Raw genomic sequence first — 15,327 nt, 5'->3', positions numbered from 1 at the left:
GGAAAGTGCAAAATCTGGTACAGCTCTGCATAGAAACCAGCTACCTTCCAGGTTTTATTGTGAAAGCGCTAAGGGCCAATTCATACCAGTGCATTTTAGCACAGCTTTAAAACGCAGATCAACAGAAAGTCATCTGGAAAAGAATACTGTATAATGTGTCCTGTTTACACCATAACGTTGCTTTGCGCTAAAATGCAAAATATATGTCAACGGATGTAAGAATGTCTGTCAACGGATATCAGCGTGCGTTAAAACGCAATTAAAATGGATGGAAATGTACATGCATTTTAGTGCAAGTCAGTGTGAATTAGCCCTAATTGAACGAGCTGAATTTTGAAGCTGTGAATAAATCAAAGAGTGCGCTAAATATAAGTAAATATATAAGTAAATACACAAACAGGGTGTCTAGCCGACACCAGCAATGACAGCCTCAAGAAAGCAGGGACAAGCCTCGCTCACCAAGATATCACAGCCGACAGTCTACGAGGAGCGTCCTGAAGTGACATCCAAAAGAAGCCCCTCCCTACTAGTTTCGCCATCCGACGTCCTCACGGGGCGTATGTGTGTATATGTGTATATGTATGTATATATATATATATATATATATATATTGAAAGAGCTCCATAAGTCCAAAGTTGGACTTATGGAGTTCTTTTAATTAATTGTGTGTATAAATATATATTTTTTATATATATATATATATATATATATATATAAAACTACATATGTGTGTATATGTAAAGAACTACATAAGTCCAACTTTGGACTTATGGAGTTCTTTTAATTAATTGTGTGTATAAATATATATTTTTTATATATATATATATATATATATATATATATATATATATACAATTTTTTCATTGTTCCATGAAAACTTTTTTAAACATAAACTGGCACTTATTTATAGATTTGTTATGTTCTAGCGATGCACTTTTAGCTATATATTTACATGAGTTTAATTATCTGAACTTATAGTGCTGGCAGCTCTCTTTACCGCATTTGTCAATTGAGCCTGAGCACAGTGAACTTTTTTTTTTAATTTTAAGATTTAAAATGCATAACCTGGCCATACATATCTCTTATTTTAACATATGCCCTTCCAGTGCCGCCTGCACGCATTCCCAAGTGTCTATGTCAATAATGACTTTAGTGTGGTCACCATTTGCGTAGCTATAGGCATTTGAGTGGGCAGCATGCATAGTCCTGTCTGTCAGGAGCTGTGACATGTTAATAGTGGTGCTACAGGAGCAAATATTGAAAGTAAGAGGTTTGGCATATGCTGATGTGTTGGTTTATGATTTGTCGTTTTCCCAGAAGTTTGCCTTGTGGCTAGACTATAGATGTTCAAGTATTGACAGATTATTTACAAGTAGTAAATGAGCATTATATTAAGATCTCACTGACCTCTTCAACTGCAGGCATTGTGAAGCAATTAATTCACAAAGTTCAAAGCAGAAGCACTGCAGTCGTTGTTTCAGCAGCATTACTGCCTTTGCTTCCCCCCTTTTAGAGCTCCTGCTTTTGGAAATTAGAAAGCTGAAAAACTATGGAGCCATTACTGGATGGGGAGAGCTGGACTAGATTAGAAAAGATTTTCAGTGCTTCCGCTGTGAAAATTGAGGATTAATTGCTCCACAGTGGCTGCAGATACAGTGGTTGGTAAGGGCTTCTTTTAAAGCTACTTCACGAATTATTAATAAATAACGGAATGTCCAAGTTAATATTAAATAAGTTTAATATCCATAATAAAGTCTCATTCACACTGGCTCTGAGGCCTGTACAGTGTGAATCGGCCGTTAAAAAGAAAAGTCCCATGCATTTTCTATCTAGAATTTTCGATAAAATGAAGAAGGTATAGAACATTTCTCAGGGTTTATTCCTTTGTGTTACCCTGTCCCTGTTTAAGCAATACATTTAGTGGTAGAAATGGTAAAACAAAATTGTCAGAAAAATGGCGTAAAAATATCTGATAAAAATGTGAGATAAAAGTGTGATAAAATAATTTAGGGTTACAGCATTTTTTGAAAATGCACACTGAAACTATGTTACTGCAAATGAATTTACATCATTTTTTTTTTCCCCCCCTCCTTGGCACTGTTCCTAACACTTGTTCTCCAATTGTTTCTCATTGTTCATTTCACACCCAAACCTCTTTTCATTAATATTTGTTGACACTTCACCCAATAATGTGTCCCTGTAGATGGCTTTGTCCCTGTCTCCTCTCTCCTCTCCCTTCCTCAGTTCCGTTCCTTTTCTCTCAATGACATTGAACGTGTAGTTAGATCCAATGACAAGCAAAGATTCATGCTAAGAAGCTCAGAGCCAGAAGGGAAGCTGGAAATTCGAGCAAATCAAGGACACTCCTTACAGGTACTGGTGAATAAATCTGTTTTCAGGTGTCAGTAACGGGACCTGTCCACACAAAAGCGATATTTCAGCTAGTGGTGGAGGATGGTAGGATAATTCTGCACCATGTATTGAACACTCCAAAGGCGAGATCTCCCTGCCATAATTCTTGTTATTATCCACCTGGGAGTTTGGGTGTTCCTGCCTACCTTTGTGTTTTTCAGCACCTGCATTTTCTATATTATAAAGAAACTAAAAAAATCCAGCAGGAAAAGAAGAAATGACTTGTGGCCACAGCAGGTGTGCAGATAGAGGAGCTTAAAGTGTTACTAAACCCAGGACCCTGCATTCACTATATCTGGTCTCCCAGGACCCTGCATTCACTATATCTGGTCTCCCAGGACCCTGCATTCACTATATCTGGTCTCCCCGGACCCTGCATTCACTATATCTGGTCTCCCAGGACCCTGCATTCACTATATCTGGTCTCCCAGGACCCTGCATTCACTATATCTGGTATCCCCAGACCCCGCATTCACTATATCTGGTCTCCCCGGACCCCGCATTCACTATATCCGGTCTCCCCGGACCCTGCATTCACTATATCTGGTCTCCCCGGACCCTGCATTCACTATATCTGGTCTCCCCGGACCCTGCATTCACTATATCTGGTCTCCCAAGACCCTGCATTCTCTGGTCTCCCTGGACCCCGCATTCACTATATCTGGTCTCCCCGAACCCCGCATTCACTATATCCGGTCTCCCCGGACCCTGCATTCACTATATCTGGTCTCCCCGGACCCTGCATTCACTATATCCCACAGTACACACAACATCGAAATGCAATTATTTTAGTAAGTATACACTGTTAAATACCTTTTCTCATCAGAAATTAGAGCAGTCTTGTGACTTCAGCTGAGCACTGGTTAAAGCTTGCAGGAGGAGTTTTATTTCTGCTCTAGGAGGATATAAAACCCTTGACCTCTGTCTTGATTGGCCCTGTGCTGATCGCATGCACTCTCCCAAGAAAAAAAAAAAACCTGTCTAGCAATACACACTAAACTGAGCATGTGCAGAAGGGCACGGGTTCAGTCTGTCTTATCACTGTGGACATTTGAGCAGGAGGAGGGACAGTGAAGTCAGGTTCAGACAGCTTTTTTACACAATGCAGAGGATTAACCCCTTAGGTTCCACTTTGCGTATAACAAGCATGCTTTACTGCATATACAGACTGATTTTACTGTTGTGGGTTTAGTTAGACTTTAAGCGCATAAATCTCACAAGTAGAATTCCCAATATATACACACAATTATCACATTGTTTAGTGCTGAAGTTCAGGCAGGTAAAAAAAAAACACTTAATGCAATTGTGTATTCCTTTAAAAATAATAAATTGTGTTTATATGCAACTAAGTAAAAGAATATGTCAATCCAACATTTCATATTCCTTATATGCCTGCTGTACCATGTACTTGTATGAAAAAGTTTCCTGTTCTTTTTTCATTGCTTCCCTTGTGTGAAATCCCTGGTATTCCAGCCTGTCCCCCCCTGCTTTCCTATTAAAGACTGACCACACTAGGTGTGAGAGTACAGTACAGTGTGTGTATGTATATATATGTGTGTGTATATATATATATATATATATATATATATATATATATATATATATATATAGTGAGGTACTTTTAGTCCCTGGATTTGTCTTGATCATCTTCCTCTGATCCCATACAGAGCAGAACTGACGTTGGGAGAAGGAATGCTTCTAGATACCAATGAGGCTTTGCTGCATGCACATATACAGGGAGCATAAGAAGAGAGCACAGTGGATGGCTTATCAGTGTGTAGTTGTTCGGTCATTGTTCGTTCAGCCTATGGATTTGGAGGGGACATCACTCTAATTACACATTAGGGGGGATTTACTAAAACTAGAGCGTGCAAACTGGTGCAGCTCTTCATAGAAACCAATCAGGTTTAATTGTCAAAGTTTAATTGAACAAACTGAAGTTAGAAGCTGATTGGCTACCATGCTCAGCTGCACTAGATTTTGTACTCTCCACTTTTAGTAAATCTTGCCCATTGACACTTGTTAGCAGTAAAACAAGAAAATGCTCACGGTAAAAATGTTGGTCCCGGCAGAGTGTTGTCGCTGTAGTTTGTACGTGGAAACCATATTTTTTTATATGGACAGTAATTGGTTCTAGGCAGCCAAGCTGACCAAAAAAGGAAACCAAACGACCCTATTTCCTCCCCATTCACACATTCAGTGTATATGGAGAAATTTTCCCTGCTAAGCTATTGTATTCTGACAGCGGGGAGACTTTGCCGCTGTCAGAATACACTGATTAGCACTGCAGACTGTGCTGATCGAACAGGGAAAATCTGACAGGGTCGTTATACAGAAGCAGATCAGTAGAGTACAACCACAGTGCCCATACATGGATCAATATTTGGATAATCTCTAGTGAACAAGCCAGATTTCAGTCCATATATGACCAGGTTTCCTTTTCTGCTCTCACAGAACAAACATTAGCTTGTCTGGACTATCTGCTAACTATATGCAGATAGCCACTAAAGGAAAACCGGACAAATCTTTAGAAATAGAATCATAAAGGCATAAAAGTATGTAGGTGCATAAAAAATTTAACTGAATCCCTTTAAAGCTGAACTCCAGTCGTCTCTTCAATCTTGCACGGACTGAAAATAACTCTGATTTCACTCTCCAATTTGAGCTTCTCACAGTATGCATTAGATCAGGGGTGGGCAAACTTTTTGATTTGAGGGCCGCAATGGGTTCATATATTGGACCCCGGGGGCCGGACCAAGAGTAGATGAATGATGTGTATGTGTCATCCATAGTAAGTATAGTAATATTCCCCCATAGTAAGCATAGTAATTAATCCCCCATATAGTAATTCATCCCCCATATAGTAATTCATCCCCCATATAGTAATTCATCCCCCATAGTAATTCATCCCCCATATAGTAATTCATCCCCCATATAGTAACTCATCCCCCATATAGTAATTCATCCCCCATATAGTAATTCATCCCCCATATAGTAATTCATCCCCCATATAGTAATTAATCCCCCATAGTAATTCATCCCCCATAGTAATTCATCCCCCATATAGTAATTCATCCCCCATATAGTAATTCATCCCCCATAGTAATTCATCCCCCCTATAGTAATTCATCCCCCCTATAGTAATTCATCCCCCCTATAGTAATTCATCACCCATAGTAATTCATCCCCCATAGTAATTCATCCCCCATATAGTAATTCATCCCCCCTATAGTAATTCATCCCCCATAGTAATTCATCCCCCATAGTAATTCATCCCCCCTATAGTAATTCATCCCCCATAGTAATTCATCCCCCATAGTAATTCATCCCCCATATAGTAATTCATCCCCCCTATAGTAATTCATCCCCCATATAGTAATTCATCCCCTATATAGTAATTAATCCCTCATATAGTAATTCATCCCCCATATAGTAATTCATCCCCCATAGTAATTCATCCCCCATATAGTAATTCATCCCCTATAGTAATTCATCCCCCATATAGTAATTCATCCCCCCTATAGTAATTCATCCCCCATAGTAATTCATCCCCCATAGTAATTCATCCCCCATAGTAATTCATCCCCCATATAGTAATTCATCCCCCCTATCGTAATTCATCCCCCATATAGTAATTCATCCCCCCTATAGTAATTCATCCCCCATAGTAATTCATCCCCCATATAGTAATTCATCCCCCCTATAGTAATTCATCCCCCCTATAGTAATTCATCCCCCATATAGTAATTAATCCCCCATATAGTAATTCATCCCCCATATAGTAATTCATCCCCCCTATAGTAATTCATCCCCCCTATTAATTCATTCCCCATATTAAGTCCCCAAGTCCCCCCTGTGTCAATTCACTTACCTTTGCTCCGCGCGTTCCTCTCGCCGTGTTCCCGCGCCGTTCTGGTGTAGCATGAAAATCTGTCTCCTATGAGGATCTGTCCCCCTCGACGTATTTGCGCATGTGCCAGTTTCAGGCATTAGCAGCCGATCGGCGATCTCCGGCACATGCGCAGATACGTCGAGGAGACAGATCCTCATAGGAGACAGATTTTCATGCTACACCGGTCTTCAGGGCGAACTGTGAGAGGAGCCTAGCGGGAGCCTAGCTCCGCGGGCCGGATTAAAAGGTCCGCCGGGCCGTATACGGCCCGAGGGCCGTAGTTTGCCCATTGCTGCATTAGAAGCAGCAGCAAGTTAGATAGCACCAAGCTTTCATTTTTTGAATTTACATTTTTTTCAATATTAAAGGTTTAGCATCACTTGTGTGCAGGGGTGGACTGACAACCCATGGGGTCCCAGGGCAATAGAGGTTCATGGGGCCCTTGTGTCCTTGCCCACACTAAAAGCACACACAAAAAAGCCTATAAAAAGGTACCAGGGGGGCATTTCATGGGGCCCCCTACTGACCCCGGGCCCTCGGGCAGTGCCTGAGTGCTCGAATGGTCAGTCCGCCCCTGCTTGCGTGTTACCTAAAGTGGTCTGCAGGCAAATCCAGCCTGCATAGAAATGCCCACTTCTACAGACTATCATCCACCCATCAAGGTATTTTGATACTTGCATAACTCCTCCCAGGATCCAGCCTGCTGCTTGAATTAGGGCTGAGGGTTCTTGAAAGGCGTACTGAGTGAGGCTGCTGTGATGTTTTCAGAAAGCTATATACAGAATCCTGCTCCCCCCCAACCAGCCATGATCTTCTTACCTTGTATAGAGAAGCACAGGGAATCAGTGATGACATCACTAGGTATAAAGTAAAGCGTGTAATGAAAACAAATATTTTATTTAAAAATGTAATTGGCATGTTGGTCAGGGGTAAAAGAGGAATCCGTGAAGGCAAAATATAGGCAGACTAAACTACGGCTTTAACTGATAGTAATGACATACTTCTAACAGTGGTTTTCTGTTTCTTCCATTTGCGAATGATTGCACCAACTGTTGTCACCTTCTCACCAAGCTGCTTGGCGATAGTTTGGTAGCCCAGACCAGCCTTGTGTAGGTCTTCAATCTTGTCCCTGACTTCCTTGGACAGCTCTTTGGTCTTTGCCATGGTGGAGAGTTTGGAATCTGATTGTTTGATTGCTCCTGTGGACAGGTGTCTTTTATACAGGTAACAAAATGAGATTAGCAGCACTCCCTTTAAGAGACTGCTTCTAATCTCAGCTTGTTACCTGTATGAAAGACACCTGGTAGCCAGAAATCCTGCTGAATAATAGGGGATAAAATACTTATTTCCCTCATGAACATGCAAATCAGTGCATAATTTATTAGATATGCATTTCTTTTGAATTTTTTGTTGCTATTCTGTCTCTCAGTGTTACAATACATCTACCATTCGATTGTTAGACTGATCATTTCTTTGTGAGTGGGCAAACATTCAAAATCAGCAGGGGATCCAATACTTAGTTCCTTCACTGTATACATATAGTATATTTATGTGCTATGTACGTGGTTTTTTTTTTTAGGTGGAGGTGGATCTCAGCCCACTGGGAACAGAGCTTCCTCCACAAGCAATACATGGGACTTTTCTCCATCACTGGCCATCAATTCTTCACAGCGGACTCTCTCGTATGAGCCGGACACACATTCACCTGACCATTGAGCTCCCAGGAGAAGGTGACAAAGTCATCAGTGGTGAGTGATATATGGCAGCAGCTGTTCTTCTTGGTATAAAGTGAAGCCCCCCATAGACCTTTGAGAGTGGTCAAACATGTATGAACAATCCAGCTGCCTTCAGGCACAGGAAACAGCCAGCGGCTCCATGAACAGCAGTGTTCTGCTTAGCAAATTATTCTTTTGCACATGAACAAAAATGGGGGGGTGTCCAGAGGAGTGATGCTGGCAATATGCTGTCAAAACAGCTTGTCTCGTAGGGGATGATTGGTTATCCATTCCAATCTTCCAAATCAATGTCTCCTGTGATAGCAGTGAGCTAAGCAGGGTCAGGACCTCTTCATAAACATGAGATTGTTGTCATTAAACGTCTATGGCTACCCTATCGCAACTGTGCTATTAATTGGTTATTATGAACGACTGCAGGTCATACTAAGAAGACAAACCTGTAATTTCTGCTATTCTGAGTATGTTTTCTGGAGTAGATATGGTCATCACTGACTGCCACTTTCATGCTGAAGGCTGTACAGTCTTCAGGGGCTCCTTCCATTGAACTGCATACTGCATCGTTGGTGCACTTGTAGGCAGGTCCCTACAAGATCTCAACCACAGCAACATTGCAGGAGGAGAGGAAGTCGGGAACCTGTTCCTCTATGGTTTCTTGGGTCACTGGCAAGCGATCCGGATGAATTCTGCCACCCCATGTGACTATGGCGGCCACCTTGGGTCAGGCAGGGTCTATTTAAGATGCTGGCTCCCAGCTTTAGCACACATTTTCCGAGTGTACAATGCAAGGACAGGTTACCCTTCTGTCAAGGAAAGTGAATAGTGTTAGGGAAAGGTAACTGATAAGTAGGGACAGGATAGGGTCATGGTATCCTCCCAGTTGGGTACAGAGCAGCCATGCCACATTCCACCCTCAGTGACAGACACTGTGGGCACACTAGACCTGCCCTGCTCTGCATTACTGTTCAGAACAGTTTGTATTTTTTGTCTGTAAATTCAAAACAAGTTCTGTTATCTGCAGTTACTCTGTGTGTTTACTGCTGCTGCACCACACTGCACTCACCCACATGCTTTCAAAAAGAGACCGAAAAGAACTGAATGGGAAAGCATAGCTAACTGGCACCAAACCTGCAGGTACACTGCACTGCTGCCGCAATGCGGTCACACTGTGCGATTTTGGTCTGAAAGCAGCCTTAGAAATTCTACCAATAGTCCTGAACTAGTCCTTTTACTCCCAACTCTAGGTTGTGGTTGGTTTCTATTATGTAATATTTACCATTATGAATGCTACTAGCAAAGCATAGGGGGAGATTTACTAAAACTGGAGAGTGCAATATCTGGTGCAGCTCTGCACAGAAACCAATCCAGCTTCCAGGTTTTTTTTGTCAAAGCTTAAAATGCTACTAAACCCAGGACACTGCATTCACTATATCTGGTCTCCCACAGTACACAGAACATGGAAATGCAATTATTTTAGTAAATATAAATGGCTAAATACCTTTTCTCATCAGCAGTTTAGAGCAGTCTTGTGACTTTTATCAGTGTCCAGCAGAGCACTGGTTAAAGCTTGTAGGTAGAGTTTTCATTCTCCCCTGATTGTCTTATGAGGCTGCAGGACCCCTGGCCCTCTGTCTGGACGGTGCTGATTGGCCCTGTGCTGACCACATCCAAAATAAAAAACTTTCTAGCAATACTGAGCATGTGCAGCTTGCGATGAGATGAATAGGGGACAGTAGAAGGGAAGGATCAGAGAAGACAGGATCAAACATCCTTTTTACACAATGCAGAACCTCTTAGGTTCCACAGTGAGTATAACAAGTATGTGTTACTGCATATACAGACTGATTTTACTGTTGTGGGTTTAGTAACACTTTAACTGAACAAGCTGAAATGATTAGCTGATTGGCTACCACGCACAGCTGCGTAAGATTCTTGCACCAGTTTTAGTAAATCTCTCCCATAGTGTTTATGTGAAACGCCTGTTTATTTTAATTCACTTAGGATAAAGATCCTGATTTTAAAAAAAAATTCACTTTTTTTCTCACAAAATTGAAGAAATACAGTCAGACTAAAAATGACAGATTCTTATATCGATGTTAAAACTTTTTTCTATATTGAAACTAATTGTATTTATTTTCCCTGAATCTTTGTATATATATACAACGAGGGTAAATTAATCTCTATGTATCATACTGCACAGGTAATGGATGGCTGGTTACTATGTACAAGCTATTCTGGGCTTTGCTAGTCTGTAATAGACACTCCAGAAAGTGACACCCTGGAAGTGGTGTCTGGTATTTCTCATTGTTGGGTATTTACTGGTTCATGAATATAGTATGTCATGAGAGTTGTAAATTGATGTAACCGTTGCTATGTGTCTTTGCAGGAATGCGTAGGGACTGTGAAGTAGCAATATTTATAGACCTTCCAAAGGCAATAGCGGGTGAGTCTGCTTCTTCTCTTCTCACACAGGCACTGTTTGCTTTCATTTAGTCAGCTGCAAGGTTTTCCAGGCATTGAACATACAGCCTAAGTGATTTGGAAATTAAGAAGTTACCTGCTGGGATAGGAAATGAGCAGAAATCTCCCAGCATTGACACAAGACTCAACGTATGATTTTAGTTTCCCCAGAGGGTTGTCTTACAGAAACATCATTGCTATACAGACATTACTAAGAGAAAATACCAGAACCTGACAGAGGCTCCAAGCTTCACACACTCTGCTAAAAGTGTTTTTGTTGCTGTCTATTTAAATTTCCTGTCACAGGTGACACCAGTCTCCACCAGGGGCGGACTGACAACTTATGGGGCCCCCGGGCAATAGGGGATCATGGGGCCCCTGTGCCCTTGCCCACACTCAAAAAAAGCCTATAAAAGGTACCAGGGGCATTTCATGGGGCCCCCTACTGACCCTGGGCCCTCGGGCAGTGCCTGTGTTTCCAAATGGTCAGTCCACCCCTGGTCTCCACAACTAGAAGTGAAGGGAAATTTCCCCAGTAAGGACCCAGACAGCAAGAAAAACCCAACAGAGGTTCTAATAAGATGTTTACAAGTTTAGATAGTCTTTGTTAATAATTTTAATTCTGAATAGTTCAATTCAAAGTGAATACCTTAACCACTTCAGGTCCGGCACCTGTACATAAACAGCCGGACGGGAGGAGTGCAGGGGCGGGTGGCCGTTTCTAAACGTCCTCCCGCTTCCCTGCCTGTGCAATCCGGTCCCTGCTGTGTCTGGAGGACACAACGGAACACCGATCGCTGTACGGGACCTCTGTGTGAGGTCCCAATCATGTGATCACTGATTGGCCAATCAGTGATCACATGAATAATAGTAAGCAAGATGTCACTTCAGACATCATTACTTACTACTAGTGAAATCTGTGAATGATCACAGAGGCCACATGGTACAAGGCTATTCACGACAGCCTTGTACCATGTGACAAGCTCTGACCAATCACAGCTTGCACAGTATTTCTCAATGGCTGCAAAAATGAAGTCAGAGAAAATGAGAAATTATTGCTTTTACAGCCTTCTTCACCCCCACAAGTAGTACAGTATCACTATGGTGACACTGTATTGCTAGAGTGACAGTATGTTACAAAAAAAATAATATTATAAAAAAATAAAATTGTAAAAAATTTTTTTGAAAAAATATAATTTTTGGTTATAAACTAATTTTGGGTTTTTTTTTTTTTTTTACTAAAAAGATAGCTGAATACATGTTGGCCAAGATGTATGAAGAAAGATTATTTGTTTGCAACATTTTATAAGAAAAACACTTTTTTTTTTCAAAATGTTTGGACATTTCCATTTATATAGCAAAAAAATTTAAATCCCAGTGGTGAATAAATACCACCAAAATAAAGTTTTATCTGTCTCAAAAAAATGCTAAAAAATAATACATATGAGTACAGTGTTGCATGACCACGCAGTTGTCATTCAAAGTGTGATAGCACTGAAAGCTGAAAATTGGCCTGAACAGGAAGGGGGTGAAAGTGTCCGGACTGGAAGTGGTTAAAGTATAATTAAAGGCAAACCCTTTTTTTTTTTTTTAGGTTTGGGAGATGGATTAGGAGAACACTTGCCAGGCTTTTATTCTGTCTGTCATTAGGGATATTCTTCCTCTCTATTTGTCCTCTGTACCAGTATCCATTTGGAGGGAATTCCTCTTTCTTCCTTCCAGTGGGACAGGAAGTGAAGAAAAATCTCCTCAATGGGACAGATGACAAAAAAAAAACTTACAGGGGTTTTAACCCTCCCTAACTCTATCAAAAGAAAATGTTTTGCCTTCTAGTTTGAAGCTGAACCTCTTATGAGCAGGGCCCTCTTAACTCTTAACTTAACCCTTTGTATTGTAAAGCACTACACAAACTGTTGGCACTATATAAATCCTTTGTAGTAATAATAATAATGTAATGAGTATAGGTACCTTAATTTTTGACCTGTTATTAGCCTCTTGCAGTACCTGTACAGTAGGGCTGGAGCCTGAGAGGAAGAAGCAGTACAAGGAGCCAATCATGTTCTGACAAGACGTATGTTGGTAGGAGGGAGGAGAAAGTAGACTGACTGGCAGATTAGCTAATCAATGTCCTGCTTCTACTTTCACTGTCCTGTCATAGGCTGGGCCATTACAGGACAACCTGGGCTCAGAGGAAGTGCGCTGAATGATGCTGACCATCAGACTGAGCACATCTAGTGGCATACTGGGTAGGAAGAATGCATAGATTGGAGTTGGTTTTATCACAATGCATTTTACCTTTAATGGACTATTATTTTTCATCTTATTTTTTTTCTGGAGTTCTGCTATTAATTTCAACTCTAGGCAAACAGCTAAACACTTGAAAGACCTGAAAACACCCATACAAACATACACACACACACACAAGCTTGTATTTCTGTCTATCCTGTTCTGGGATTTACACAGCTCTTCCATATAGCACAGTCCTGCCAGGCAGGGCAGGAGACATGATTTTTCTCTACTGCAGTTCAGTAGCACTTACTGGTACTGGACTTGTCTCTGCCAACCTGTGACTGGACAGTGAAAAGAGAAGCAGCACAGTGATGATCTTATTTCTCCGTCACTTACTTGTCTTGTCCCTCTCAACCTGTGACTGGACAGTGAAAAGAGAAGCAGCACAGTGATGATCTCATTTCTGCATAACTCCACTCTCTCTTCTATCAGCGTGTTCATTGTTAGCACCTGAGCACTGCAGCGCACCTGATTGGTTCGTTCTGTTACTTCTGATTCTGCCAGTCTGAGCTTTGCTATAAAGGGACTGCACAACGCCGATACCAGGTCAAATTCAGGTACTTGCACTGCTTGCAATAATATATATATATACATATACACATAGTGGTGTATGAAAGTTTTGTGCTGCCCTAGACAACACAAAAATTGGACGCCCCTCCCCTCCCTGGCAGAGAGAGCCTGCCAGTGACCAACAACACCCCTAACCTGCACCCCCCACCTGAGGGAGCCTTCCACTAACCCCCCTCGGCTATAGAGAGAGACAGTCGCCTTCACAGCTCTTGCCATCCCCAGGAACGACAGCTGGGCTTTGCATACACCATCAATCAGCCCGCAGCCTCTCTCACATCCCACCTGGTCCCCATGCCGCATATGTCCCTTCTTCCAGGGGTTAGTGCTGCCCCCCTAAACAATGCATCCCTAGGCAAATGCCGTAATTGCCTTGTGGTAAATACACCCCTGTTTGTGTGTGTGTGTATATATATATATATATATATATATATATATATATATATATAAAATATATTTATAAGAGGGCCCATAATTTAATTCAATAAAGAGGATCGAATTGGAGTGCTGCCGCCAGGGACGTCTCTTTTATCTAGTATACAGCATACAAGCTGGGTGAGCACCCTTCCTACAGGTATGCGAGGTGTGGGTAGTTTGGACCGACATGGAGGAGTGGCTATCCAGTGTTGCAGAAATCCTTTGTCTTCGCATTCACTGCATGTCCATGACTCAAAGTCAGAGGGTCCACATGACAAGTAAATAACATTTTGAAAATAATAGCTGTAGTGAAACCTTCCATATTTTTCTCAGGAAACGTTTCTTTTTTAATGTAAACATTTCTCAGAGACATCAAGGATTCCTGAAAGCTGTCAACTTTAGACAGTATTGAACCTGAAGCTTTTCTAAATACTTTAATTCTGTTTTTAGATCAGATCCCGTTCTTCTGGTCTGCAAACCACGTCCTGCTAACACCTGGTAATGTAGATGGTGTGCTTCTCCCTAAATATTTCCTAAAGGTTCTCCAGCTTAGACCTCAAAGTAAGTATCTTGGAAGTTTCTGTAAAGGAAACCTGGGCTAAGGGACATACATAGGTTGGCAATGCTGATCTCTAGTTCTGAATATGCTAGTCTGATTGACATGGTGAAACAGTCATCTAAAATACCACCAGTGTGCTCCAAGTATAGCGTTTCACTCCAGGCAAACCAGTCCACTAAACTTCCAGCATCGAGGGCAAGCTCCCAACGGCCACAAACTGCTCCACATGTACAGCCACTCAATACTTACAGATAAAGAAGGGGAAGCTGGTCACCTTACAGTATTAAACGCCCATGCCAATATTAATTGAAGGATCTGGTGCATGGAATGTACCACCTGAAGGTTACAACTTGTTTTAGGTAGGTAGGTAGCTTGGTTTTATTCCTGCACAGAGTTTAGTTGTAGAGTCTATGCAGAAGTGAAATGCGCTAGAGTTGTAACTTTCAGGTGGTAGTCTGTGCACCTGATTCTTCAATAAATTCTAACATGGACTTTTAATATGGTGAGTGGCTTCCCCTTCTTTATAAGTAAAAAGGTAACAGGGAATGGAGCTCCAGCACACAGCCTGTGATTGACAGCCTCAGCTCTGTTCCTGTGTTCTGTATGAAGGGAATGTGTCCCTTCTCTCCAATCAGCTTTCAGAGCTCTCCACACTGAGCTCTGCAAAATGTAACATTGGCAACCCACCCCCCGCTTTCTGAAAGCTCAGACAAGCTGTATAAATGTTGGCCTTTGAGACTTTGGACTATAGAGAAGACTGCAGATAAATAGGATTCACTTTACGTAGGAGGATTTGTTGAATCTTTGGGGATGTCACCTGAGTGAGGCTTGCCACTTCAATGGGTAAATATGAGGGTTTACAACCACTTTAAATACGTTTGCATTACTGACAAGTATGCAGATCTGAAATTGTGACTTGGACTTCGTGACTGTTTTTGATAACGGACTACTGAACGTTTGAATTAAGAATTTACCTTTAGTGACATGTTATACTCATA

The 15,327-nt window shown here is 41.5% G+C and overlaps 1 protein-coding gene across 2 annotated transcripts in view; it reads left to right on the top strand.

Moving 5' to 3' along the window:
* Nucleotides 1-15,327, top strand: part of TRPT1 (tRNA phosphotransferase 1) — a 31,834-nt gene that overhangs the window by 8,952 nt on the left and 7,555 nt on the right. For both annotated transcript variants that reach the window (XM_089652812.1, XM_089652811.1), the window contains 4 exons: nt 2,204-2,373; nt 7,884-8,052; nt 10,424-10,480; nt 14,221-14,331. In XM_089652812.1, the coding sequence (XP_089508938.1) occupies nt 2,204-2,373; nt 7,884-8,052; nt 10,424-10,480; nt 14,221-14,331 (507 nt within the window). The remainder of the gene's footprint in view (nt 1-2,203; nt 2,374-7,883; nt 8,053-10,423; nt 10,481-14,220; nt 14,332-15,327) is intronic.

Source organism: Staurois parvus, unplaced genomic scaffold (genome assembly GCF_062004578.1).
Source record: "Staurois parvus isolate SC_StPar_1 unplaced genomic scaffold, SC_StPar_1.0 ptg000694l, whole genome shotgun sequence".
Lineage (NCBI taxonomy): Eukaryota > Metazoa > Chordata > Amphibia > Anura > Ranidae > Staurois > Staurois parvus.
Note: the sequence above shows the minus strand (reverse complement) of the source record. Positions and strands in the feature narration are given on the sequence as shown.